Source organism: Tachypleus tridentatus, chromosome 6 (assembly GCF_004210375.1).
Source record: "Tachypleus tridentatus isolate NWPU-2018 chromosome 6, ASM421037v1, whole genome shotgun sequence".
Taxonomy (NCBI): domain Eukaryota; kingdom Metazoa; phylum Arthropoda; class Merostomata; order Xiphosura; family Limulidae; genus Tachypleus; species Tachypleus tridentatus.
Window position 1 is genome coordinate 122,773,557 of NC_134830.1, and position 27,392 is coordinate 122,800,948.

The window sequence follows — 27,392 nt, forward strand, 5'->3', positions numbered from 1 at the left end:
ATCATTCCGTTACGTAACTACAGGATACAGGTAAGAAACATTTAAAAGTTGACGTCAGCGGACTTGCTCCGAAAGAATGTATACAATTTTTATTAGAACGTGATTACCACTTACAGTCTTCTCATAGTCAACCTACACATTGAATAAAATACTTTTTTTCGTCATAATTAAAAACAATTAATTGGAATATTAAAAAAACTGAAGAAGTATTTAAAAACTAAACTAGGTCAAACAGGATATATAATCAGGGGCATATGAGTAAGTGGGGCAAAGGTCCCGACGCACAACTAAAAAGGCCCATAAATATATACATATACGTTTCATATAAAAAAGAAATATAATAATAAAGAAAACGGTAAAATATATTTTGCAATGTTGGAAAACAATATAACTCAATCGAGTTTTTATAGCTGTTTAATAAACTATAAACTAACTTTTGATGACGGCTTTTAGGCTATATGCTAAAATATAATATAAAGATTAAACAAGGCAGTTATGAAGAAAGGAGGTAAAACTTTGCTTTATAAATATTGCACTTGAAAATAAAATCGACCCCGTTTTTATTATCTTTTATCGTTAATTTCGCCACGTTAAGAACATAAAAACAGAATATTTTGCAATGTTATGTGAGATTGAGGAATGGGCCGATGGTGCTGTGTGTGAGTATGTTTTCTTATAGCAAAGCTACATTGGATTATCTCTATAGGGGTCCGTAATGTCCATATGCCACTCTTGCCCCATCCTGGAAAATGAGAAACTTAATCGTTTCTTTATTCATTCGACGTTGGTATATGAATTTTGTATTCAATTCACAATTTCACATTATTTTGTCCATGGTTATATGCTGAGTTAATAGTGACGAGACGTTATATTTTGAAAGGATGCATTTGTATCCCATTTTAATTGTTTTTTTGAATTCTAAAATTTTGTAGAGTTTGAGATACGTCAAACATTTATATTCACCAGGGATAATTGAACCCCTGATTGTAGCGTTGTAAATCCAAATATTTACTGCTGTCCTACTGGGAAACACCTATTTATTAGTATAGGCGATTTAATATAATATTTAAGTTATATTACTAATAATCAATAAGATGATTTCAGTTTGGTATCCTCACTGTTATTGATATTTTCAGCCGTTAAAGCTGAAAACACCTCACAAGGTTCGGTCAATCCAGGAATCTTAGGTTAGTCCTAATTTCATATATTTAGCTATTAATGCAGAATAATAATTATTATAAATAGTAAATATAGAATTAAATTAGAAACAATAAAAAAACAGCTGCATTAAACGTTCTAGCCAACAATGTTTACCTACATTGTGTTAAAAGTTGTACTTGACTTGCCAAGTTTAATATATTTAGATGAATCTTAAATCTATGAAAAAAGCTAATAAAGTGAAATAATGTTTTTTATGATGAAATAATTCCAATTAATTATAATAAATGTAATAACCGATTATGTTAACTAAAGCAGTCTTAAAGAAAGGATAGAATGGAAGTTACCTACTATTTTTGCTTGTTCTTTTAATTTCGCGCTATCTGCACTATCCCTAATTTAGCAGTGTAGAACTAGAGGAAAGGCAGCTCATCAACCTTATACCCCTGTCAAATCTTGGGCTACCCTTTTACCGACGAATAGTAGATCGTTACTTATAACGCCTGAGAAAGCGAGCATGTTTGGTGTGACGGGGATTCAAACCCGCGATCCTCAGATTACGAGTTGAACGCTTTAACCCACTTAGCCATGCTGGGCTATCGGCTGAAAGAGCGACCCATTAAATGAGAAGCTGAAAACATTAAGATTGTTTCGAAATGCTCGTGATATTATGCAAAACTACGAAGCCCATTATTGAAAGAAAGTAAATTATTCACTCTTCCGGAAAGTAAAAAAAAATCTGAAGTGTCCTTTACTTGAAATAATTCAAACCCACTTTTTAAAACATTATTTGATTGCAATAATTTTGAAAATGTTCGTATAAATGATCATCACTTTATATATACACTTTGTTACAAAATAGTCGTTGGCTTAGTATGGCCAGGTGGATTAAAGCGTTCGATTCGTAATCTGAGGGTCGCAGGTTCGAATCCCGGTCGCACAAAACATGCTCGCCCTTTCATGCGTGAGGGCGTTATAAAGTGACGGTCAATCCCACGGTGGGTGATGATGACTAGCTGCCTTCCCTCTAGGCTTAGACTGCTAAATTAGGGACGGTTAACATAGTTAGCCCTCAAGTAGCTTTACGCGAAATTTAAAACAACCAACCAACCTTCAGCCCATTTTCTATCAGGATTTTCCCCCCGAACTTAAGTTTTTATACAGAAGACCTGTAATAAAACACGTTTAGAAAGAAAAAATGGCTGAAGGTTTTAATCATTGTTTTGGTCGTTTTGAGTTAATTACCTGAAAACAAAAGCCTTCGCTGGCTCAGCGGTAAGTTTGAAAACTTACGACGCTCAGAATATGGTTTCGATATCCAGGGAGAGTAAAGTACAGTTATTCCGTTGAGTAGCTTTGCGCTTAATATCAAACAGAAAGAAAAAAAGAGAATCTAAAGTTACAGCTCGCATTTACGCTGATACGAAACTCAACTGTACTTATTTGCTTCGGTTAACAAATGTTATCGTCTTAATAAGAAATCATAACATTATACAAAAAGAAAAACATTTCCCTTTAATTTTAAATGTTAAAACTAAGTTCATTTGAACCATAAAGTTTTAAACGCCTAAGCCTTAGGGGGGAATATTCCTAGACTCGGCCCGGCATGGCCAGGTGAGTTAAGGAGTGCGACTCGTAATCTGAGGGTCGCGGGTTTGCACCCCCTTCGCACCAAACATGCTCGCCTTTTCAGCCGTGGGGGCGTTATAATGGGACTGTTAATCCCACTATTCGTTGATAAAAGAATAGCCCAAGAGTTGGCGGTGGGTGGTGATGACTAGCTGCCTTCCCTCTACTCTTACACTGCTAAATTAGGGACGGCTAGCGCAGATAGCCCTCGAGTAGCTTTGCGCGAAATTCAAAACAATTCCTAGACTCAGTATCCTAGGTACGAGAGGTATTCTTAGGGTTAACACAATTCTTAAGATTAACTGTCGATGTTAGCGTGAGTGTAAAATTATTGTCATCTAAGTTTTCAATGCTTTAATTTAGATTTTCGTTCGCAAGAAAAAAAATTGGCTAAAGGCAGAGCTTATCGTACATTCAACGGTTAAAACACAAACCTTGCAACAGGAGTGTGACGTCACGTTGTGACACTGTTTGTACTATCTTCACTGTTTGAAAGCCAGTGCATGGTTAGAGTTCGATAAAGAAATTCGTAAATATGGTGCATAGTTGAGCAGCGTAAAATTACATACGAACGTATGGGAAAAGTGAAATTTTCTTTCATAGTTAAATTATAGAGATTTAGCTTGTTCTTGGTTGTTAATATTACCAGTACGTAATCAACTCGCACTCAATGTCAGGCTAAGAAGATTTATGCATGCGTTTGATAACCATTTGAAAACACAGATTCGGAGTTATGTGGCAAGTAGATTATAGCATATAGTTGAAAATAAAGAACACAAGTAAGTATGTCAGGCTCTGTGTGAACATTTCAACTACGACTGTTTCGAGAAATACAACTGTGGTAGACTTTCAAAACTGAAAAGAGACGCGTGTCGAGAATGATTGTTTTCCCAAATTATATACGGAAAGTTGTGAAGTTTAGAAAGCCTCCTTAGAAAATAAAAGTGATTTCAATAATTGGTTATCAACATTGAATAGTAATACAGGATAAGGTTTTAAACAATCATGCTACATCTGTGGAATGTATCCCATTGTAATTTGTATTTTTTTTTAATGTACCCAGTGTTTTGACTGTAACATTAGTGGTCACCTTACGACGATGATTTCAGGAGTTGAGATTGAAACTTGTGGACATTGTAAATTTAACATCAATATGAAATATTTCTAATCATAATGGAAAATATTTAACATACGTTACGCTGCGAAAGTGTGAAAACTTACCACCGTCTTATGTTACGTTACCTAAATCTCAATTGATTTAGTTCTAGTTTGAAGATTGGTGTGAACTGAAGTATTATTATCAGAACTACATGTATGACTGTGAGAACACTAGTGCCTCAGAGGGACATTAAACACGGGAAATTTATTTTCGTGATTTAGAGACATGGCTGAAAGTAAGCGTTAGTCAATGATTTGAACTGTAAGAAAATGATAGAGGTCTATGGGCGTCTACATGATGTTCCTACTAGGTAATTACATTCCTGTTTGTTTTTTGTTGTTGTTGAATAACGTAAAACTGCACATGTCATGATGAGAACAAGTTATGATAAGTAAGTAATTGTGGACGTTATAAAAACAAACCAGATGCTGGCTGGTAATAATTAAATGTAAGTTAAGGTCATGCGTGTGTAAATCACCCTTTGATAGCTATGTAGTTATTACCTTCTTATGTATAATAAAGTAGATACAATGTCGTGACACTGTATACTTGTTAACAACCAGCCATACCGTATCGTACTGGTAAGAATATATGGGTGTGAACAACCAGTCATACCGTATTGTACTGGTAAGAATATACGGGTGTGAACAACCAGTCAAAGCTTTCTGAAGTGTATTTAGAGTTCAAGCATAGATTAAAACATAAAGGACTTATCTCAGCTGGACATGATTGTACAATATGGTGATTACCTGGTTAGTACTAACTTGTCCACTATATTTGATAGCTGTGTTAAGGATGCTGATATAGCTATAGATATGGAGGTTCGTAAAGTTAATGTTTATATGTAATTCTAGGGGAAGGTTGTCCCCCTCTCATAAGAAGTTGCCATTTTGTTATCCCAGTGACATGTAAAAGTATCTGTGAAATCTACTGGTGAGTCGAAGAACCATAAATATTATAAATATAGTAAAACCTGTCTAAGCCGGAAACCTGTACAAGCAGGAAACCTGTACAAGCCGGAATTATCAAAACTTTGCAGAATTATCTTAAGATTTCTCTCGTAAAAGGCCCTCTATACAGCGGAATCTGTGTAACGCGGACGGAAAACTATCTTCCGCCTACCTCATCTATCAACAAGTAGGATTAGAACCTAAGTAAGGCGGAAAATATGTTTTTGATTAAATATTAATTTCTTAGTTAATTATTTATTTTAAAATATTAATAAATTATTGTTTAATTAATAATTTGTTTAAATATTAATATTATACTTTTCCTAGATAATGCAACTTGTCTCCCAAAAGTTCAACTTTCAAATGTTTGTTCAGTCTTTCTAACTCCATGTACAACATCAGTTCTACAGCCACTATTTAATGAATTATACAGTGTATACAATTGAAATACAGAAAAATGATGCCTCAACATATTATTGCAAACATGGACGACTGTAAGAGAGCATCGGAAATGACAATAAAAACTGACGTGCTAGATACAATTGCATTTTTAAGTCATTCAGTCGAATGCGTAAAAGATGAATATGTAATAAAGTGCTTTCGAAACTGTGGATTTATTCTTGATAATGGCGGAGACTGTGGAGAAGTTGTTTGTTATGACGATTTTAGTGAAATCGAAACTGTGAGAAAATTGATGCAGATGATTCTGTGAATGCGGAAAGTTTTGAGAACGCTGGCAAATATGCTTTAACAGAAACTGATGAAACTGATTTGAAATCTATAATAGAATAGCAAGATGTTAACAGTGTGAAAGATTCAGAAGATGAACAAAATGGAAAAAAACAGTGAGGAAATAGAAATTCCTACTTCACCAGAAGTGTTAAGTTGTATTAACGCTGTCAAATTATATGTATAATGAAAGGGGTAAAATGAACTTCATGAAAAGGCTGTAGAATTGGTGTTCTCTTTTAACCACATAAGAAAGTCCATTACATTAAAAAAATGAAACAGTTGCAAATGGACACTTGTTTCAAATAAATTTGATTGAAATTTTGTATACTTATGTATATTTTGAATGTCTGTTTTTGTTCTTATTCTAATAAATATAGTATAAACAGTATAATATCTGTATTCACAAACATCTTATACTTGAGTCAAGCAAGTATAACTTTCCGTCAGGTGGTTAAGACATTCGACTCGTAATCCTAGGGTCGCGGGTTCGAATCCCCGTCGCACCAAACATGCTTGTCCTTTCAGCCGTGGGGGCGTTATAATGTGACGGTTAATCCCACTATTCGCTGGTAAAAGAGTAGCCTAAGAGTTGGCGGTGGGTGGTAATGACTAGCTGCTTTCCCTCTAGTTTTACACTGCAAAATTAGGGACGGCTAGCGCAGATAACACTGGTGTAGCTGTGCGCGAAAATTCAAACCCAAACGAAACCCAATCTGCAGGGCTAGTTAAACTTGTTTGTTTGTTTTTGAATTTTGCGCAAAACTATTCGATGGCTATCTGCGCTAGCCGTCCCTAATTTAGCAGTGTAAGACTAGAGGGAAGGCAGCTAGTTATCACCACCCACCGCCAACTCTGGGGCTACTCTTTTACCAACGAATAGTGGTAGTTGAACTTAGTTTTGGATAGATTATTCAACAAATTGTCTAATAAATCTTAAATACATCACTACATTTCTTGTTCTTCACGATTCATAAACTTAAAGTGTACTTGGTTGACCACTAGTGACCTAGTGTCATGACCTCCGACAGGAATCTCATTAACAGTGTATAATGTTTATTGAAAATAATGTCACATCAGTTTACTGGATGACTCATAACAAATACAAATGACTTTACATGTATAAAGAACCTGTTTAATACAGTTACGACAGAAAGTGTTCGTACCCCTGCGTCCCGAGTGGTTTTTTGCTTATAACTTACAAAATATCACGAGTAGGCTAATAGAAGTATAGTATATTATAAATACTATACTAACACACATCTACATAATTTTTTATGTAAAGTAAATGACAAATAAACTGTTTATTAACAAATAACCAAAAATAGGAGGAGCAGAAAGTGTTCGTTCAGTTCAGAACGTGTAAAAAACTGATATTCCCGAAAAAATGTTGTTTAATTTAGCGAATAAACAACATTATACCATTCCAGAACTAGACACTGGGTTCATAATTATTGGAATTTAGCCAGCAAAAAATGTACTTCCGGCAATTTAGCGCCATCTCCGTCATTATCTGCTTGGTCGTCATGGCGAGCAGGAAACAACTGTCCAGTGATTTAAAAAACCGAATTATTGTAAAATACAAGTCTCGTGTGTCTCCTTCCGGTATTGCTACACAACTTAATGTGCCGAAATCTACTGTTCAAAGGATAATTGCCAAGTTTAAGCTTACAGGATCAACTGCTAATCTCCCTCGTTCCGGACGCCCTACCAAAATTCCAGAGAGAACCAAGAGGAAGGTTCTCAGAGAAGTTAGCAGGAACCCTCGTTTAACACGTAATGACATACAGAAACTGGTAAGAAAAACTGGGATTGAAGTAAGCATCTCTACACATACGAACGTGTAACGCTCTTCTGGGTTCAAAGCATGCCGTCCTCGTAGAACTCCATATTTAAAGCCTGTTCATTTAGAAGCACAATTAATGTATGCAAGAAAGCACGTAGATAAACCCTTTACCTATTGGAAGAGTATTCTTTGGTCAGACGAGACCAAAATCGAGCTTTTCGGCCACAATGATGTTCGCTATATTTTCCCTAAGAAGGGGGAACGAAATCTTCCAAAGAACACCATCCCTACAGTTAAACACGGAGGTGGCTCGATCATGCTATGGGGTTCGTTCAGCTCTTCTGATGTAGGCAGCCTTTGCCGCGTCAACGGAATCATGAAAAAAGAAGAGTACGTTGATATATTAGGCACTTATATCAAGAATGATGTTCGGAACTTGCGGCTTGGGCGTCGTTGGATCTTCCAGCACGGCAATGACCCCAAGCACACATCGAAATATGTGCAATCCTGGTTGCAGAGGAACCATATAAGCGTTCTGGAGTGGCCATCGCAGTCACCCGATCTCAACCCAATTGAAAACGTTTAGCATGAGTTAAAGACCAGGGTTCATCAGCGTCATCTGAAAAACTTGCAAGAGTTGGGGGCCTTTTGTAAAGAAGAATGGAAGAAAATACCAGTCGAGTACTGTCAAACGATCATGGAAGGCTATGAGGAGAGATTGCGCCAAGTAATTCACCTGAAAGGCTACACAACTGACCATTAAAGTAGACACACAAACACTTTCTGCCCCTCCTATGTTTGGTTATTTGTTTATAAACAGTTAGTTTGTCGTTCAATTTACATAAAAATTTATGTAGATGTGTGTTAGTAAAATATTTATAATATACTATTCTTTCATTATCCTAACCGTGATACTTTTTAAGTTATAAGGAAAAACTGCTCACGACGCAGGGGCACGATTTTTGTTTTGTTTGTTTTGGAATTCCGCACAAAGCTACTGGCGGGCTATCTGTGCTAGCCGTCCCTAATTTAGCAGTGTAAGACTAGAGGGAAGACAACTAGTCATCACCACCCACCGCCAACTCTTGGGCTACTCTTTTACCAACGAATAGTGGGATGGACCGTGACATTGTAACGCCCCCACGGCTGAAAGGGCGAGCATGTTTGGCGCGACCGGGATGCGAACCTGCGACCCTCAGATTACGAGTCGCACGCCTTAACACGCTTGGCCATGCCAGGCCACCAGGGGTACGAACACTTTCTGTCGTAACTGTAACATTTGAAGTTTATTATAGATGTAATGTTTCAGGAATGTTATAGATGTAGTAACATTTGATGTATATTGTACGTGTAACATTTGATGTCTATTGTACGTGTGACATTTGAAGTTTATTGTACATGTAACATTTGAAGTTTATTGTACATGTATCATTTGAAGTTTATTGAAGATGTAATATTTAAAGAATATCGTACGCCATCCAGGATTAAGACATGGGCTTACCGGGCTGAAGCTCAGAGACTCACACTAATTAGGAGGACTGAAGCTATGACTATAAATGTATTGCACGTGGAAGTTCTGTCTCGAGGGGTCTCTTATAAGTTGAGAAGCCTAGGCTAATAAAACACTTGATCCGGCCTTGATTGTACGTCTAATATGCGAAGATATGTTGTACAGCAGAATTCAACTTTGCATAGGACTTAAAGCGACACAAGTAAGTTCAGATAGTTTGACAAGCACGGTAGAGAGGTCATGGTATTAACTGTATAAATTTCTTATTGTTTGTGGTAATCAAACGGCACGCTCAAGATTCTGATGTGATTTGTGTTCTTTTACGAAGGGAATTTCAAAACTTGCTGAGTCAGTGTAATAATGACACCAGTCTTGTCTTGCAACATGTCACCGGACGGGTTTTCTCTCTTGACGTCATTTCCGCTTTAACGTTACCAGCAATTTCTTGTCGTCCTGTTTGCCTCTGAGAATATCTTTTCTACCCATTCCAAGAAAACCTGTTTCATGTAAGATTACCTTGTTTCTAAAGACGATGAAATTACAATTGCTAAATCACCAAACTTCGTAAATACGATGCAACAGTTGGTGTTTCAATTCGTTTATTCAGAACTTCCGTTCACTAACTTATTTTACGAAATGCCATTTTTGTTTTTTTCTTACAAATGTTTCAGAATAGTTGTGCTGTCCTGAGAGTATCCGATCAACACAGTGACATGTTTTAATATCGGTGAAGTTTAGAAACTACGTCATGACGATGGATCTTATGTGTCTGTCTGCCTGTTATAAAATTTAAATTAAGAACATCTACACTGATGTGTGGTGCTAATGTAATATTATTTAAAGAAAGGAAACAAAAAGCAGTTTCATGTAAGCAACCTTGTAGTGAAAAGCCCACAAGCAATTTGTTGTTTAAATAGTTTAGAAAAATGTGTTAAAAACCATTTAGATTGGTAATTTTAGGGTTTAATAACAACTGAAGATTTGGGTAGCTTTGTTGAATGAACAAATAAGACACAACACATTGTGTCGTGAGGTAAAAATCACAACAAATTTGTTTTATTCTAGACACAACACCTTGTTTATACATGATAAACATCTGGTCGTGGGGTAAAAATCATAACAAATTTGTTTCATTCCAGACGCAACACCTTGTTTACACCGAATAGGCCCGGCATGGCTAGATGTATAAGGCATTCGACTTGTAATCTGAGGATCGTGGTTTCGAATCCCTGTCACACCTAACATACTCGCCCTTTCAGCCGTGGGAGCGTTATAATGTGACGGTCAATCCCACTATTCGTTGATGAAAGAGTTGTCGGTGGGTGGTGATGACAAGCTGCCTTCTTTCTAGTCTTACACTGGTAAATTAGGGACAGCTAGCGCAGATATCCCTCGTGTAACTTTGAGCGAAACTCAAACCAAAGCACAACACTGTACTTTTGCCATCTCTCGGCTAATTTTAAAAACAAATGAACATTCTTTAACGCAGATGGATCAGTGAAAATAAGTGAAAGAAGATTGAATATAAATATCAGCATAATATGTCTGAGTCATTTATGTACTTTTGTGTTTCAGTGGGACTTCATAAACCTTCCAAAAACACGTAAAGCTGTCCAGTTTTGATATAAATATTTAGAACATTTCTAAAGATCATGGGACAGGACTTACACAAATTATGATTATTTTATAATTTTTTGCATACGTGTAAAGATAATATAACATAAGAATGATTTTACAATCTACGTTATTATTATTTTTACAAATTCTTACTTGGAACTTAGTCAAAACTACCTAGGTTTCATGACGAGTTAGAAACTGTGTAAAAAGTTAAATTTTCACAACAGGTTTGTTTCAAGAAGTTAATATTTCCCTTCTGCTAACTTTTCAGAACGTACTGGAGTTGTATTTTTTTACTTTTATTTTCATTTGGTAAGCATGGATTACATTGTTACTACCACATTCTTTAATGATGTACTACATTGTTACTACCTTATTCTCTAATGATGTATTACATTGTTAAAACTATCTTTTTCTATTATCATTTTATTTTTCATTTGTAAAACCGAACATTAAACGTTTTGTGAAGATCAGGTGTAAATGTGTTGGAGACATTTTTCAACCAATCATATTGATTGTTTTCTATAAATACTAAAAGTCCATCGATAACATTCAGCTACATTATTTTTTTAGTTCCATAGGTACTATTTGAAAGGAACATGTTTTCATCTAACAAGAATGAAACAAGTATTATTTAATTCAAGACAGTTATCTGTAGTTTCAGGTAATAAAATAAACTTCGTGAAAACATAGTAAATACCTATTGAATGATACAAAACATACAATTCACACTTAATGGAAAATTGTATGAAAATTAAAAATATTTTTCCAAACTTGATAATGGGTCATTATTTCTGTGGTTTAGGATCCGCTGTAAACGTGTAACTGGCTATTTACGTGGAATCAATGGAATAGAAAGAAGTTATGAATATTTATACCAGATGTACTTCTGCATGGTTCGTGAAAGCATTCTGTTTCAAGAACAAATAAAAATAAAATTAAGAGGAAGAAATTTTTACCTCTTGCTTTTGAAGTTCATATATAATATTTTGTTCTATCTTAGGAAATGCATAATTCTTCTCGTGATTCATGGCAAGCGCACGTTTCATTGGTTCCACGACAGTACAAACTGTAACTTTAAGCGTTCCTTCTATGAAGTTATTTTATTCTGTACTGACTAACTAACAGACAACACACTATGTTATAGTGGTGAAAGTGGTAAAAACAGGTGACTTCTCTCAGCCGCCTTCAGTTCCCCTGGTTCGGCATGGTCAGTTAGATAGAGCTCTCGACTCGCAAACTACGCGTTGTGGATTCGAATCCCTGTCCCATCAAACACGCTCGCCCTTTCAGCCATGAGGATGTTATTATATTACGGTCAATCTTATCATTCATTAATAAAAAAAGTGGGTCATAAGTTGGGGATGAGAAGTGATGACGAGCTGCCTTTCCTCTACTCTTTTACTGCTAAATTAGAGAAATCTAGCACAGACAGCCCTCGTGTAGCTCTGCACGAAATTCATAACAGACAAATAAACCTTTGGTAAATTTTGGGGGAAATACAGCAGGTAGGTACATCCTCATATATCATATTAATCCTCACTCATTCGTAAAAATTATATGATATCTGCAGAGTTAAGCCTACTATTCCCATCAGCTGATTTCTTCTAACTTTTATTATAGTTAAACATTGACTACGATTACAAAAAGTTTATTCTCAGAACCTACAATTTCTCAACTTGCAAGTTTTCGATTTCCAAAATAGAAGTTTCGAAATTATTTTACTTTAGGGAGAAATTAAAGTGAGAGAAATCTTACATTATACGATTTCTTTGCTTACCTTTTTTTCTCTACATTACATGCAGTGACGTATTTAGGTAAAAGCTAGAGGGGGCTCAGTTCCAGGACCCATAATCTTTATGGGGCCCACTGATTATTTTATTCAATGTAAAATTACATGGGATGTGGTGCCCACAAAAATTATTAGCCAATGGGCCCACAGAACCTTAAATCCTGGAAGGAATAGATATCGTTTCTATATATTAAATTTAATTTTTGTCGCCCCTCCCACCCCACCACTGGTACCGTAAACGGTTCGTCTGAGGTCTTATAAAGCTAGAAAGCAGGTTCGATACACGTGAGGGGCAAAGCACAGATAGACCAATGTGTAACTTTGTGTTTGACTTCAGAGAATGATGTTTGTTTTCTAGGCTAAATATGGCAACTTTATCATTTTGATTTTCAAACAGTAACTTCCAAACATTATATGTTTCAGCAGTATAAAAAATATGTTTATCACCATGTGTCTAAATGTTTCGTCGCAGCATAGTTATTGTTGTAAGCAATACTTCAATGTTATAAGGAATTTGTTTGTTATATGGGGTGCGGGTGTTAAAGATGAAGTAAATTAGGCCTAAAAAGTATAAAAATTTGACTTCAATTCAAGGTTAGATTAAATATTTACCGGGTCCAATGAAATATTAAAAAAGGTAGTTAAAAACAAAACAGAATGAATATTGTTCTGAAAGACGTGAACAGCAAAGCTTGACAAAGGATAAGTTGACAAGTTTGAGTAAATACTTTTATTTTATGCAATGTATTACACAAACGCTCTTAGTATAGCATTGTAGAGCATGTTAGTTTGAAATTTAGATAAAGGAAGAAGTGTTGAAGAGTTAGAATATATCGAAGTTCTAATTACGCGGCAACAAAAATACTGTTTGATAAAAAGATTATTGAACTCTTCCAGTAAATAGTATTAAAATTAACAAGGTAATGGAAAATAAATAATTAGAAGAACTGAAAATGGATTTCAATGTACAAATACAGAAAAATAATACACATAATTCGTAAAATAATGAACTGATAACATAATAATCCAGCAAAATATTTGCGAGAAGTGACAGACTTTCTTTTATGTTAGGAGATTTAACAAGGAATATATGGTAAGTAAAATACGACAGTAGAAAAGGTTGATGGAAAATATTTTAAAAATTATTGAAGATGGTTGTTTCCCATGACAACTATGTCAGAAGAAACACTGTGGTCAGAAAAAATGACATATCTAGAAACTGGAAGGTCAGTGGATCCTTCTCTTACAGACAGAAGGTGTTCACCAAAACGATCATCCAGTATATGGGCTACTTCTCTAAAATATACTTTGTGATACCTGCTACACTGGATGCAGTAAATTACGCATTCTGGAATGCAGGTGTAATGTACTCTGATGTGAAAGGTGTAACCAGAGTTTGTTGTTTGAAATGACAGAAATAACAAATTTGTATGGTTCAGTGGTGAGTTCTAATAACGAGGGATTTGTTATCTTATAGCTTCGGGTGCACCAGGTGATTTTTAAAGTTTGGATTATGTCTGTAAAATACTAAAGACGGTGTAGCAAATATTTGAGCCATTAGTAGTTAAAAAAAATCTATATAATATCCGTTCTTTTAAACTACTGGTACGTTAACATTAAGGAAGGCAGATCTTTCTTGACATTTCACCTTAGGTTGGATGACGTTGCTATTTGATACGTTTGTAATTTTTTTTATTATGTCATTTTGGGGTAACGTTTTTCGAAAAATCTTGTCCTCCTAGTGGTTATTTAGACTACCATTTTTTCTGTCCCTACAGAATCAAGATTGTTACTTCACAGGACTGAAATGTTTATGTTCTAATGACTAAGACCTCTTCAAAACCAACGGCTCTGTTCAATAGTCTTAAATACTAGTTAACTTTCTCTGTAAGATATACCATAGAGATTAATAACAGTACGAATGAAAACCTCTGGAAAGTGACTTTTACTCATTATGGTAGATAAAGACTTCAAAGCTACTATGAAATAATCAAGGAAAGGAAAAGAAATGGATATTCAGAAGTATCCCTCAGGTGTAGAATGTTACTGGCCATCATTTTATTATCGGTTATATCTTGGCCCCTTCCAAATTCAGATCTCTGCCAAATTTCTCAAATTTGGTAAAGAGATCCTATAAAGATGTGTTGGTGCCTTGTTTAAGATCCTCAGCTGTGTTAAAAGGAGAACCAACATAATCACAGGCCTGTGATAAATTAAAATTAACTTTGTAGGACTTTGCATAAGGGCAAAACGAGGCCAAAAAGCTCATTGGAGACGAAAATGTTTACAATAATGAACATTGCTGCACTGAGACAACTAACTGACTTGGTTCTACTACAGTTTGGATATTCATGAGAAAAGTCTTTATGGACACCTCCACCAAACAGAGAACCGTTTCTAGAAAGCTATATCAAAGCTGTAGAAAATGACATAATATAGACCTTAAAAATCTTCCAAGCAATGTTCTAATAAAATTAACCAAATTGAAATAAATGTTTTAAACGATCTTAAATCGAATAATAATATTACAGTAAAGCCAGCGCACTATATCACAGAAACTAATCAGCAACTAGAGGACATTAATTTCTATAAAAAAAACTCCCACATTATCCGACAACTTTGTTTATTAAAACCATAACTGATAAACTTAAAGAATTCCTCAAATACAGTAAAATCAACAATGAACTTTCAGTATTTGATGCCCAGACAAGCTTTCATATCTTACCCAAAATACACAAACCAAACAATCTTGGTCGACCCGTAATTTTTAATATAAACATGACTACTGAAAAACTGTCTGCTTTTGTTGACCAACACATAAAAAGTATCCCCTCTACCCTCCCCTCTTACATAAAGGATACTAGTCACTTTCTTAACATCATGGAAGATATTAACACTGACAGACAGTTACCACAAAATAGTCTTCTTCGCACGATGGATGTTTCTTCCCTTTACATCAACATCCCACATGATGAAGAGCCATCAACTCTAAAATCCGCATTAAACATCTCTAACCCATCAGAATTTCAAACAATAACGGATTTTACCAACATAGTTCTAACTCTGAACAACTTCGAATTTAATAACGAGCAATATATTCAAGTTGACGGTACTGCAATGGCTTCCAATTATGCCAATATCTTTTTGAATCATATTGAAAACCAGCTTTTACAACTCAGCCCTGTAAAACCTCATACATGAAAACGTTACATAGACGACATTTTTCATTTGGACAGCTGACCTTCAGTCACTTAAAGAATTTATTACACTTGCGAACTCCTTTCACAAAACAAACAAGTTTACTTGCGATTGTTCGCCTACACAGGTTAACTTTCTTGACGTAACAATTTATCTAAAAAACTGCATTTTAAAAACAGATTTGCACAAAAAGTCTACAGACAGACCACAGTATCTTCACTATGAAAGCTGTCACCCCCTCATACTAAACGAAATATTATCTACAGTCAAGCTCTTAGAATAAAGAAAATATGCTCAGATGAAACAAGTTACACAAAACACACTAAGGATCTAAAACTAATCATGTTACAGAGAAGGTATAAAGAAATCGAAATCGACAAACAAACTGAGAAGGCTAACAACATTCGGCGGAAAAATATTCTGAACCAGAATAATAGTAAACTTTCAAATATAATTCCTCTTGTTATTACCTACCATTTTAAACTCATGAATATTTCACGAATTCTGAAAAAAACATTTTCATCTACTACAGCTTGACAGTTGTCTTAAACGGATATTTCCCGAAGTTTCCGTTGTTTTCCTCCGGAAAAAAAACACTTTAAAATATATCCATTTTCACACAAAAATAAATTACACCACACCCCAGAATGGTTGTCATCCATGCAATGATGCTCATTGTCAAACCTGCAAATTTATAAAAACCACTAATTCATTTTCCGAAAAGCACAATCAACGAAATTTTAAAATATCTAAAGAAATTACTTGTGAAACAAAAAAACACTATTTATTTTATACAGTGTAAAAATGCAATTATCAGTACATAGGACATACACAAACATATCTCAAAAAACGTTTTAACAATCACAAATCCTCTATTAGCACCGAAAAAGATCTCCCTACCGCTGAACACTTCAACCAACACGAGCATTCCATTAACGATGTTACTCCCACTGGCATTGAAACAGGATTCAAAACTAGAGCAAATAGAAAAATAAAAGAAGCTTATTGGATTGCCAAACTAAACACTGTTCAACCTTTCTGAATTAATCTAGACCCAGGAATCAGTGATCTCTGGCCATTAGTTTCATCTCTGTCAGAAAAATAACTATTCTTCACATATTTTTTTCATGAAATAATTCTTTTTTCCTGTTTTTAAAATGATTTTTATAACATATCTTTCTCAATCACTTTCCAGGTGTTATCTTTACTTTTTTACTTAAACACCTAAGCACAGTTCTTAAAAACACACATATTTTATTCATTCCAGAGTTAAAATACCACCAACACCTTCCCATATACATTATCACCATCAGCTACATAGCACCGGAAATGAGACGTTTACAACACTACACAAAGAAATAAACAATTCCCGGAACGTTTGATGACATCTGTGATATCACTAAACTAAATCTTTATATATCACTCGTTCAGTTATACTGGAAATTCCCAGATTGCCCCTGAAGAAGGAAAGTCCACCCTTCGAAAGCGCTTGGGCTATAAGGGTTTCTATTTGAGTTTGAACATTGATATTTTGTAATTCTTCTAAAGCAGCCAACATGAGCTCAACGTACAGTATGCAGAGAATTCAGAAGACTGGAAATGAAGAATCAAAGATAAAATAAGTAGTTCCCAAACACTGTTAGTCACTGGTATGGAACTAGCTGAAACAGTTGCAAGGCTCAAAGTATGAGCCCAACATTGGATAGACAGAACTTTAAGAAAACTTGTCCCAAATAGAAGATTAGATGAACGTATCACTTACAGCACCTGCTTAATCAAAGATCTACCATCTTATTTAGTTGTAGTCTAAAAGCTTCTGGGGCCTTGTTGGAGACGGGAATGAACCATAAAATGTCTTCTGAAACATATACATCATTGCTCCAAGTTTGTTATATCTACCGTTTTAACAGCAAAAACAAAACAGCAACTGCTTTCATTCACTTTTTTAACTATGACTTCCTGGATCTTTGTTCCACAAATGAAGATCAGCTTGCTTTGTTTAACAAGAGGAATACACCTTTCATTACTATAGCTCTGTTCTGTGTGTTTCTTCGAGTTCTTTTCTCCACATTTTACTCTCATTTGTAAGATGGTTTTGAAGTTTCCATCACTGATCACAGGAGGCTTGACATAACCTGATGGTTAGGGCACTCAGCTTACAATCTGTGGATCGTGGGTTCGGATACTCCTCACCTTTCAACCGTGGAGGTATCATAATGTGGTCAATCCCACTATTAATCGGTAAAAGAGTAGCTTAAGAGTTGGCGGTGGGTGATGATAACTAGCTGCCTTCTCTCTAGTCTTACACTGCTAAATTAGGGATGGCTAGCACAGATAGCCTTGGTGTAGCTTTACGCGAAATTCCAAGCAAACAAACAAACGCAGACAATAATTACAATTGCAATGGTGTCATCCTTTAATGTAAAGTGCTGTCATCTAGTGGAGTAAAACAAAAGTATAGGCTTTAAAATTTGTAAAACTTGAAATGTTTACTTTTCGATCGACGGTACTTTTATCTGTTTTAGTTGATCTAGTGAAGACCATAGGCGGTCTTACCAACTAGACAAACTGGGCAGTTGCTTGGGGCCACATATATGGGAGGTACCCCGATGTTATACCTTTTAATCAACTGAGTTTTCTTATCATCATGGGGCCCCATATACTGAATTCTCCCGGGACTCCAAAATGACTAAGACCGCCCTTGTTAAAGACCCAAGTATACATTTAAAACCTTATTCTGCAAATGTACAGTTATTAAAGGTGTTTGGAATTCAGATAAAAGTATAGTAAACTGTAATAAGTGGTTTCATTAGCCTTTTGCACTTTGTCTATAATTTATGTTGTATAACATTGTTCACGACATCCCTTTAATGTATTATATCACCCCCATAGTCTTACGTAATTTTTGAATGACCATTAAGTAAAAATTTTCAGCAGTATAACTGAATATTTATAAACTAAAATATTTCACGTAAGGGCCCGGCATGGCCAGGTGGTTAAGGAATTCGACTCGTAATCTGAGGGTCACGGGTTCAAATCCCTGTTACACCTAACATGCTCGCCCTTTCAGCCACAGGGGCATTATGTGACGGTCAATCCCACTATTCGTTGTTAAAAGAGTCGCCCAAGAGTTGGCAATGGGTGGTGATGACTAGCTGCCTTCCCTCTAGTCTTACACTGCTAAATTAGGGACTGCTAGTACAGATAGCCCTCGTGTAGCTTTGCGCAAAATTCAAAACAAACTAATTTCACGTAAGTCTCCGAATATCCCATGAATCCAGATATGAATTATTGGTTGGATATTTTGATGTTTTAAGTGAAAAATTACAATACTATATATATTTTAACCCATTATTTTCCTTACATGAACTGTGGTATAATTGAAAAATGAACAAATCTGAAGAAAATTTGTGCCACTTTATAACCTTTTCAATTATATTTCGACTATGTCTGATAAAACGTTAATCTCTTTAAACTGTTCGTAGAGCGATAGAGGTCAGTGAATCTTTGAGTTATTTATTTAATTATACTTGTCCCAAGATATTGATATTAAATTACTTTACGTTAGGACAGTATTTCAACTACACTATTTTCGTCACATCCACTGACGACGACACGTAAAAATAACGTTTCGTGTGGGTTATACAAAGAGTGTTCCTACTATTGTTTTCCAGCCGGCCTGAAAACCTGTGAACTGAGCGAAACGCATCATAAATAATGGAAAATGGTGGACATAATATGACTGAAATACACTCTTATCCTTAAAAATCCCAAAGGAATTGAATAAAGAATGTAATGTTAAAAATACAATAGGCTTAATCCAATGTCTTGCTATAGATATAATCAATTATTACTTTGTTTTGACAACTTAGAAAAGGCATTCACACTATAAAAATTGGATGAAATACTATTTAGAAAATTTGGTGATTTATGTTATAAATTTTGAAATTCCTTGTGATCTGTTATTTGTTGTGTAACTAAAAATGTATAGTATTGGATATAGAGTTTGTTATACTGTATTAAGATTTAAATTAGCTCTTGCATATTAAAAGTGACAATATAACTCGGTATTTATATTCCTTCCGATATATTAAGCTAGCTTTCTTTTCTAAGAATTACATGACACAAGAGGAATGACATATCAATGACATAACATGTTATATTTGTTGTTTAGCGCAAAACTATATGATGGGCTACCTGTAGGTTGCCTACTGAGGGTATTAAAACACGATTGTTAGCATTATAAGTCATTAAAGTTTCTGCTAAATAATCGAGGACACAAACATACTTACATAAATGTTTGTTTCATTTCTTATAGCAAAGCCACATGGGGCTATCTGCTGAGTCCACCGAGAAGAATCGAACCCCTGGTTTTAGCGTTGTAAATCCGTAGACTTACTGCTGTACTTGCGGGAGACTTCAAAATAAAACATTGAAATTAAATACTTTACATTTGTATAGAATGTCTCACACATTCACTGAATATCTAAAAAGGTATTAGTAAATACCACTCCAAAATGTCTCAGCGATAAAGCTGGACCTGGAATACTCATGGTGGGCACAATAAACCATGTATACAGTCAAATGCCAATACAATTGCGAAAATCTAAAAAAAACAACTGTATATGTAATCACTAAATGAAACAAAAACGTCGTACGAAAGCAGTGCCTATTAAAGACATTAGAAAATAGGGAGGCCTATACTGCACTACACAATGATCATTGTAACTAAAATCGGCAAAATGAATTACTTAATCGTTATTTATAGTGGTTATATAAGTTAAACCGAACCGAACGTGTACGTTTTATCCCTGATGCTATTCTTTCATAAACCATCTACTGAATTCGTCAAACCGTAAGCCTAAATACTCAAGAAATTTGTTTATCGGGGAAAAATAGAAATTCAGCTTTTTAAAATAAAGCCTATTATATTAAACCTTGTTTGACACGTAAGACCAATCGGCGCTAAAATATCTTTAAATTTAATCTGTAGACAAAATAAAATAGTGGATAAGCGTTTTCAGAGGGAAAAAGAGCGATGTTTAACATTTTATTTATTTTTAACGTAAGGTTTTCACGAACTTCTAAAGCTGAGATAGAGGAAAAACGTAGAAAAAAGCCAACAACAAAAGATTGAAGTGAGAGTGAGCACCATGATGAGAGCAAAAGAGCTGTCTGAGGCCTTCAGAAAGAAAATTGTAGCAGCTTATAAGTCTGATAAGGGATTTAAAAGGATCCCAAAAGATTTTGAAATCAGCCATTCTACTGTCTAGAAAATAATCAACAAGTGGAGGGCTTTCAAAACAACTGCTAACATGCCCAGGTCTAGTCGTCCAAGCAAGTCCACCCCGAGAGCATACCGCTACTGAATGCCTCTACAATCAGAAAGAGACTGCACAAGTTCAACTTGCATGGGAGGTGTGCGAGGAAGAAATCTTTGCTCTCTAAGAGAAACATCAAGGCCAGACTGAAGTTTGCCAGATAGAATGTAGACAAAGACCAGGACTTCTGGAATAATGTTCTTTGGACAGATGAGTCCAAAATTGAATTATTTGGACACCAGAACAGAGGACATGTTTGGCATAAACCAAATACAGCATTCCAGGAAAAGAACCTCATACTAACTGTGAAGCATGGAGGTGGAAGTGTCATGGTTTGGGGCTGCTTTGCTGAAGCAGGACCTGGACAGCTCACAATCATAGAATCCACCACGAATTCTACTGTGTATCAGAGGGTGCTTGAGGACCATGTGAGACCGTCTCTAAGAAAACTAAAGCTGAAGCGGAACTGGACCCTGCAACACGACAATCACCCAAAACATACCAGTAAATCCACGAGGGACTGGCTGAAAACTAAGAAATGTAGAGTCCTGGAATGGCCGAGTCAAAGCCCATATCTTAATCCCATTGAGATGCTGTGGGGTGACTTGAAACGGACTGTACATGCAAGAAACCCCTCAAACATCTCACAGCTAAAAGAATTCTGCATTGAGGAGTGGGGCAAACTTTCTTCAGACCGATGTCAGAGACTGGTAGATGACTACAAGAAGCGTCTCATTGCAGTTATTTCAGCCAAAGAGGGTAACATTAGCTATTAGGGGGTAGGGTGTCCTAACTTTTTCTTCAGTTAGAATAAGCATTGTTGTAGAATTACATTTACAGAAGATCTTGAAAAGTCATTTCTTCAGTTTTAATTGTTTAGGTATATTCCTATAATCTCTCAGTATTGTTGAAATTGAGATTAAATATCTATATATCCAAAAATGTTACAAAAATACACAGGCTTTCATAGGGTGTCTTAACTTTTTGACATGACTGTATACATAGGCCTACTGACTGATACTTACGAACTATTGCTTAGATCGAAAAGCTTAGAAGCGCGCCTATATTAAAGATGTACATTTCAGCTACTGAAAAAGCCTACATCTAGGCCTAATTATGTAATTCGATTGGTAAGAACACGAGAATCACAAGAACAAACCCACAATTTGTAGGCCTGTTATGCAATAAAACATTTCAACAGACCAAACTGTAGGGGGATGATTGTATGCACCATACCCCCCACCTAAAATGAAGGGGTGTATCCCCCATCACCCCAGGATCTACGCCCCTGGTGTCGACAATTATATTATTTGTTATGTAATTGTATTTGTGTATTTTTTTTCCTTTTGAGTAAACGTAGCGTTTTCTTTTAAACGTGTAGTTGTAAGTCATGGTTTGAAAACTACTATGTGTCTTCCATCACAAAATCTCAAGATTACAAAACACATTATTACCCACAAAATGTCTGATTTTAAATTATTGTAAGAAAAAATGAATTATACATTTTTTATGTTGCGCATGTTCAGCTAATGTCCTGTGTTTCAGTTAATCCTCGTAACACTAGAAGCGATCAGAAATAGAAAAATATTTATTAACATGGACTTCACAAGATTAAAATGTTCATAGAATTATAATGTCGAATACAAAAGTCAAAAAATTGTCTAAATAGAGAAAGTAATAAAAATACGGAAAAAACAAAACAGGGCAGATTGGAAATACAAGCTCTCAGAATTTTAAAATAAAACAAAATTGTTGTTTTGGTTACTGAAATATATCTGGCCACAGTTTTCGAATGTCTGTTTCCTTTGTTTTCTCATTGAATTTTTTAATCAGTCTTTTCGATTGTTCAGGAGAGAAGTAATTCTTCCAATCTCCTACAACTCCTTTACGTACAAAGGTGGTTTGTTTCGGTGGCGAGATATTCAGATTTTTCATGTGGTTTATAATGTACCGAAGTCCTTCTGGTAGATTGGGATCTGCTAACAATAAATCTGGTGAAGATATTAAAAAGTCTGTAATGTGCTTGTTGGTGTTTTTCTTCATGTATTCAATACTTGTGTGGTATAAAATGTTCTTCATGATGGATGGATCATTCTCCATCATTGTTACATATTCTCTGTCGAGAAAGCCGGCCAGTTTCATCACCGCAGATTCTGTGTCAGCCTTTATATCCTCGTATGTCATAAACAAAACATTTGGATCATTGCGATGCTCGTACCAGGAGAGTAGGTGGTCGAAATAATCTCCAAAATCAACCAATCCATCAATAAACAACTCGAAGAAATCATCAAAACTTCCGTCCTCAAATTCATAGCCCGAAAACATCTTCGTATGATGATAGAATGACACACAGCAATCTTTAGGGTTCCTGGTGACGTAAATATACTTTGCTCTGGGAGAATAAGGAGTGAGATGGAAAGGAAGATGCGTTTTGATGGCTCCTGGCTTTGGCATAATTTCGACAGCTTCAGACCCAATCATCTCCAAGAAAGGTGTCGATCGTTGGAACTCCTGGAAATTATCAATCGCCTCTCCCTTCTTAAATATACTCATCACGATGTGTTGAACCCATGTTGTCCCACACTTGGGATACGTCACGATGAAAACATCATCATCTCGCGGCTGGTACTTAAAAGTACTTCGTAAAGCATCCGGGGAAAACATTTTAGGAATTCGAAAACCGTCCACATCTTGATAAGCAGGAGTTTTTGTAACTGAACCCATGCCTGTTTGTCTCTTCTCTTGCCCTTGCTTTTTCTAAAATGACTAAGAATAACAAAATTATTATTACATTAAACATATGCAGGAATTTCATCCCTCGAAGATTTGAGACCATGTTAACAGTTATAAAATTTAATGAACAGTAAATGTGTACTCAAGCGTTTTCCTCGGTTGGATCAGCGGGAATCTAAGAGGCTTATAACACAGAAGTTCGGGAATTCATCCCTCGGCGTAGCCCACCTTTTACCTTTTTTCTGAAACAAATATACTGTTAAGTCTGTCAAACTGGAATATTTAAATGATGCAAATAACTTGGTAATCATAGTCGACCTTTGTAACATTTAAATGGCATAGAGCCTTTAAATTATACAGTATTTGTATAAAAAATTAGTTAATCCTATAAGTCCACGCATGAATACTTTCAGTTTGAGTTACAGTTACGACAGAAAGTGTTCGTACCCCTGCATCCCAAGTGGTTTTTTTGCTTATAACTTACAAAATATCATGAGTAGGCTGATAGAAGTATAATATATTATAAATACTATACTAACATACATCTACATAAATTTTTATGTAAATTAAACGAAAAATAAACTGTTTATAAACAAATAACCAAAAATAGGAGGAGCAGAAAGTGTTCGTACAGTTCAGAACGTGTAAAAAACTGATATTCCCGTAAAAATTTTGTTTAATTTGGCGAATAAACTACATTATACCATTCCAGAACTAGACACTGGGTTCATAATTATTGGAATTTAGCCAACAAAAAATGTACTTCCGGCAATTTAGTGCCGTCTCCGTCATTATCTGCTTGGTCGTCATGGCGAGCAGGAAACAACTGTCCAGTGATTTAAAAAACCGAATTATTGTAAAATACAAGTCTCGTGTGTCTCCTTCCGGTATTGCTACACAACTTAATGTGCCGAAATATACTGTTCAAAGGATAATTGCCAAGTTTAAGCTCACAGGATCAACTGCTAATCTCCCTCGTTCCGGACGCCCTAGCAAAATTCCAGAAATAACCTTTTTTGAAAGAGGAAAGTTCTCAGAGAAGTTAACAGAAACCCTCGTTTAACACGTAATGACATACAGAAACTGGTAAGGAAAACTGGGGTTGAAGTAAGCACCTCTACAGATACGAACATGTAACGTTCTTCTGGGTTCAAAGCATGCCGTTCTCGTAGAACTCCATATTTAAAGCCTGTTCATTTAGAAGCACAATTAAGGTATGCAAGAAAGCACGTAGATAAACCCTTTACCTATTGGAAGAGTATTCTTTGGTCAGACGAGACTAAAATCGAGCTTTTCGGCCACAATGATGTTCGCTATATTTTCCGTAAGAAGGGGGAACGAAATCTTCCAAAGAACACCATCCCTACAGTTAAACACGGAGGTGGCTCGATCATGCTATGGGGTTCGTTCAGCTCTTCTGATGTAGGCAGTCTTTGCCGCGTCAACGGAATCATGAAAAAAGAAGAGTACGTTGATATATTAGGCACTTATATCAAGAATGATGCTCGGAACTTGCGGCTTGGGCGTCGTTGGATCTTCCAGCACGACAATGACCCCAAGCACACATCGAAATATGTGCAATCCTGGTTGCAGAGGAACCATATAAGCGTTCTGGAGTGGCCATCGCAGTCACCCGATCTCAACTCAATTGAAAACGTTTAGCATGAGTTAAAGACCAGGGTTCATTAGCGTCATCCGAAAAACTTGCAAGAGTTAAAGAAGAATGGAAGAAAATACCAGTCGAGTACTGTCAAACGATCATGGAAGGCTAAGAGGAGAGATTGCGCCAAGTAATTCACCTGAAAGGCTACACAACTGACCATTAAAGTAGACGTAAGAACACTTTCTGCCCCTCCTATGTTTGGTTATTTGTTTATAAACAGTTTATTTATCATTCAATTTACATAAAAATTTATGTAGATGTGTCTCAGTATAATATTTACAATATACTATACTTTGATCATTGATACTTTTCAAGTTATGAAGAGAAAACTACTCACGACGCAGGAGTACGAACACTTTCTGTCGTAATTGTATATAACTTATACATATTTCACCTTCTTACATTTGATCTTTAAACTCTTAAACTTGTGTTTATGTCGCGGCTTTGATTGTGACATCATCACCTTGTAGTAACGGAAAGCAGTGTTGTAATATGCATCAAGTTCAGAAAACCACATCATATGTTGATGAAACTTTGTAGAATGGACGGCAACTGCCTTCTGTGAAGACACAAGTGTTGAGGACGACGTTTCAAAAGTCCTCCGCCTTTCGTTTTCAGGTCAGTGTATGTGTAAGGTATTCTCGGTCTTTTACAGTGTCCTCGTGGATTGTGGAGAACGTGTTATGATTGGTTGGATTATTACAATGACAAAAGACCGACAACACCTTACATACGTACTGACCTGAAGACGAAAGGCGGAAGACTTTTGAAACGCCGTCCTCAATACTTGTGTCTTCAGAACAAGCAGTTGGCGTCTAATCTACAAAGTTTCACCATGAACACTCTGCCTAAACAATCTATCAAAGAACACATCGTATATTGGTTGTAAACACTTTATAATTGTACAAAAATAATGAACTAACACTTAACATTTTTCATTGTAGTCTAATAATGTTCCTCACCTGAAAGTGAATTTTCGTCATAATATCTTTCAAGGTTTGTCATGTTTCATAGCCAAACTGTACCGCTGCAGTCCTTACAAACATTAGCAGCTCTCAAGTTGTATCTTTAAAAGTTGTTAATCAGTAAACGTTCTCCAATGACCTTGATGATAACCACGTCTTTTTGTTGACGTAGTAGGCGTTAATACTTAGTTGTAACCTTACAGGAAAACGAAGACATGCGAGTTTTTATATTAAGGGTGATTTTAACACACCTTAACATCACAAATCACCGTGAAAAGAAATGCATAAATAATGGAATCACACATACGACAGCTGTGCTCACTGGTATTCACGAGCTAGGTGATGGTAAGTCACGTGATGTATCGAAAAAAAAACGGTTGTTCAACCGAAATAAACGTATTTCGATTTTAACGTCGTTAGAAGTGACAGTGAATAACTAGTCACATAAGTTTAACAGTAATGTTGATAAGAATTGTTATATAAGTAGCATGAATATGACAAGAACGTTTATAAGTTCTTCTGTTGAAACTACTCGTAATCCGAGGGTCGTGGGTTCGAATCCCTGTCATACCTAACATGCTCGCCCTTTCAGCCATGGGGGCATTGTAATGTGCGGTAAATCCCACTATTCGTTGGTAAAAGAGTCGCCCAAGAGTTGGCGGTGGGTGGTGATGACTAGCTGCCTTCCCTCTAGTCTTACACTGCTAAATTAGGGACGGCTAGCGCAGATAACCCTCGTGTAGCTTTGCGCGAAATTCAAAACAAATCTATTGAAACTAACTTAAAGAGTATATAGATTAACTTAGAAGTTCTGTAACAATATTTATAAGTTCTTTTATCAAAAACTAACTTAGACTATACAGATTAGTTGTAGAAAGTTAAAACTATGTTTATAATCTCAGTGTTTAACATAACTGAAATATTAGTCCATCAGCTCATTAGCAATATTTTCAGTAGAACAGGAAATACTAAACGAAAGTCTATTGCTGAATAATGGATTCTAAGTGTGTTATAACAAACATACCTTCAGTCACGGAATGAAAGAAAACAGGATACGTTGAACAACGCCGAAGTCTAATCTGTCGATAGCCCTTGTATACTGTATAGTGTAATTATATATATATGTTACTGCGCATGTGCACAAAAACTTTGAAGCCGTCCCAGTAGCCGCTGGAGTGATGA

The 27,392-nt window shown here is 35.7% G+C and overlaps 1 protein-coding gene and 1 long non-coding RNA gene across 3 annotated transcripts; both read right to left on the bottom strand.

The window, feature by feature from the left end:
* Nucleotides 1–16,290: 16,290 nt before the first annotated feature.
* On the bottom strand, nucleotides 16,291–19,950 carry LOC143253509 (uncharacterized). Its single transcript, XR_013029676.1, has 2 exons — nucleotides 19,821–19,950; nucleotides 16,291–16,502 (listed from the first exon to the last, which is right to left on the bottom strand). It is a non-coding gene; the product is annotated as an uncharacterized LOC143253509 (long non-coding RNA).
* A 2,469-nt stretch (nucleotides 19,951–22,419) lies between these two features.
* Nucleotides 22,420–27,392, bottom strand: LOC143253501 (sulfotransferase ssu-1-like). Of its 2 annotated transcripts, XM_076507503.1 has the most exons (3): nucleotides 27,235–27,360; nucleotides 26,208–26,406; nucleotides 22,420–23,615 (listed from the first exon to the last, which is right to left on the bottom strand). In XM_076507503.1, exon 3 carries the CDS (start codon nucleotides 23,571–23,573, stop codon nucleotides 22,611–22,613), a length of 963 nt encoding a protein of 320 aa, XP_076363618.1. In that variant the 5' UTR covers nucleotides 23,574–23,615; nucleotides 26,208–26,406; nucleotides 27,235–27,360; the 3' UTR covers nucleotides 22,420–22,610. The 2 variants fall into 2 exon arrangements, with proteins under 2 accessions (XP_076363618.1, XP_076363617.1); XM_076507502.1 differs by lacking the exon at nucleotides 26,208–26,406 and having other exon boundaries at nucleotides 27,235–27,392.

Excerpts from the sequence above, each read along its gene's own strand:
- LOC143253501 (XM_076507502.1), bottom strand. The coding sequence starts at position 23,573 with ATGGGTTCAGTTACAAAAACTCCTGCTTATCAAGATGTGGACGGTTTT.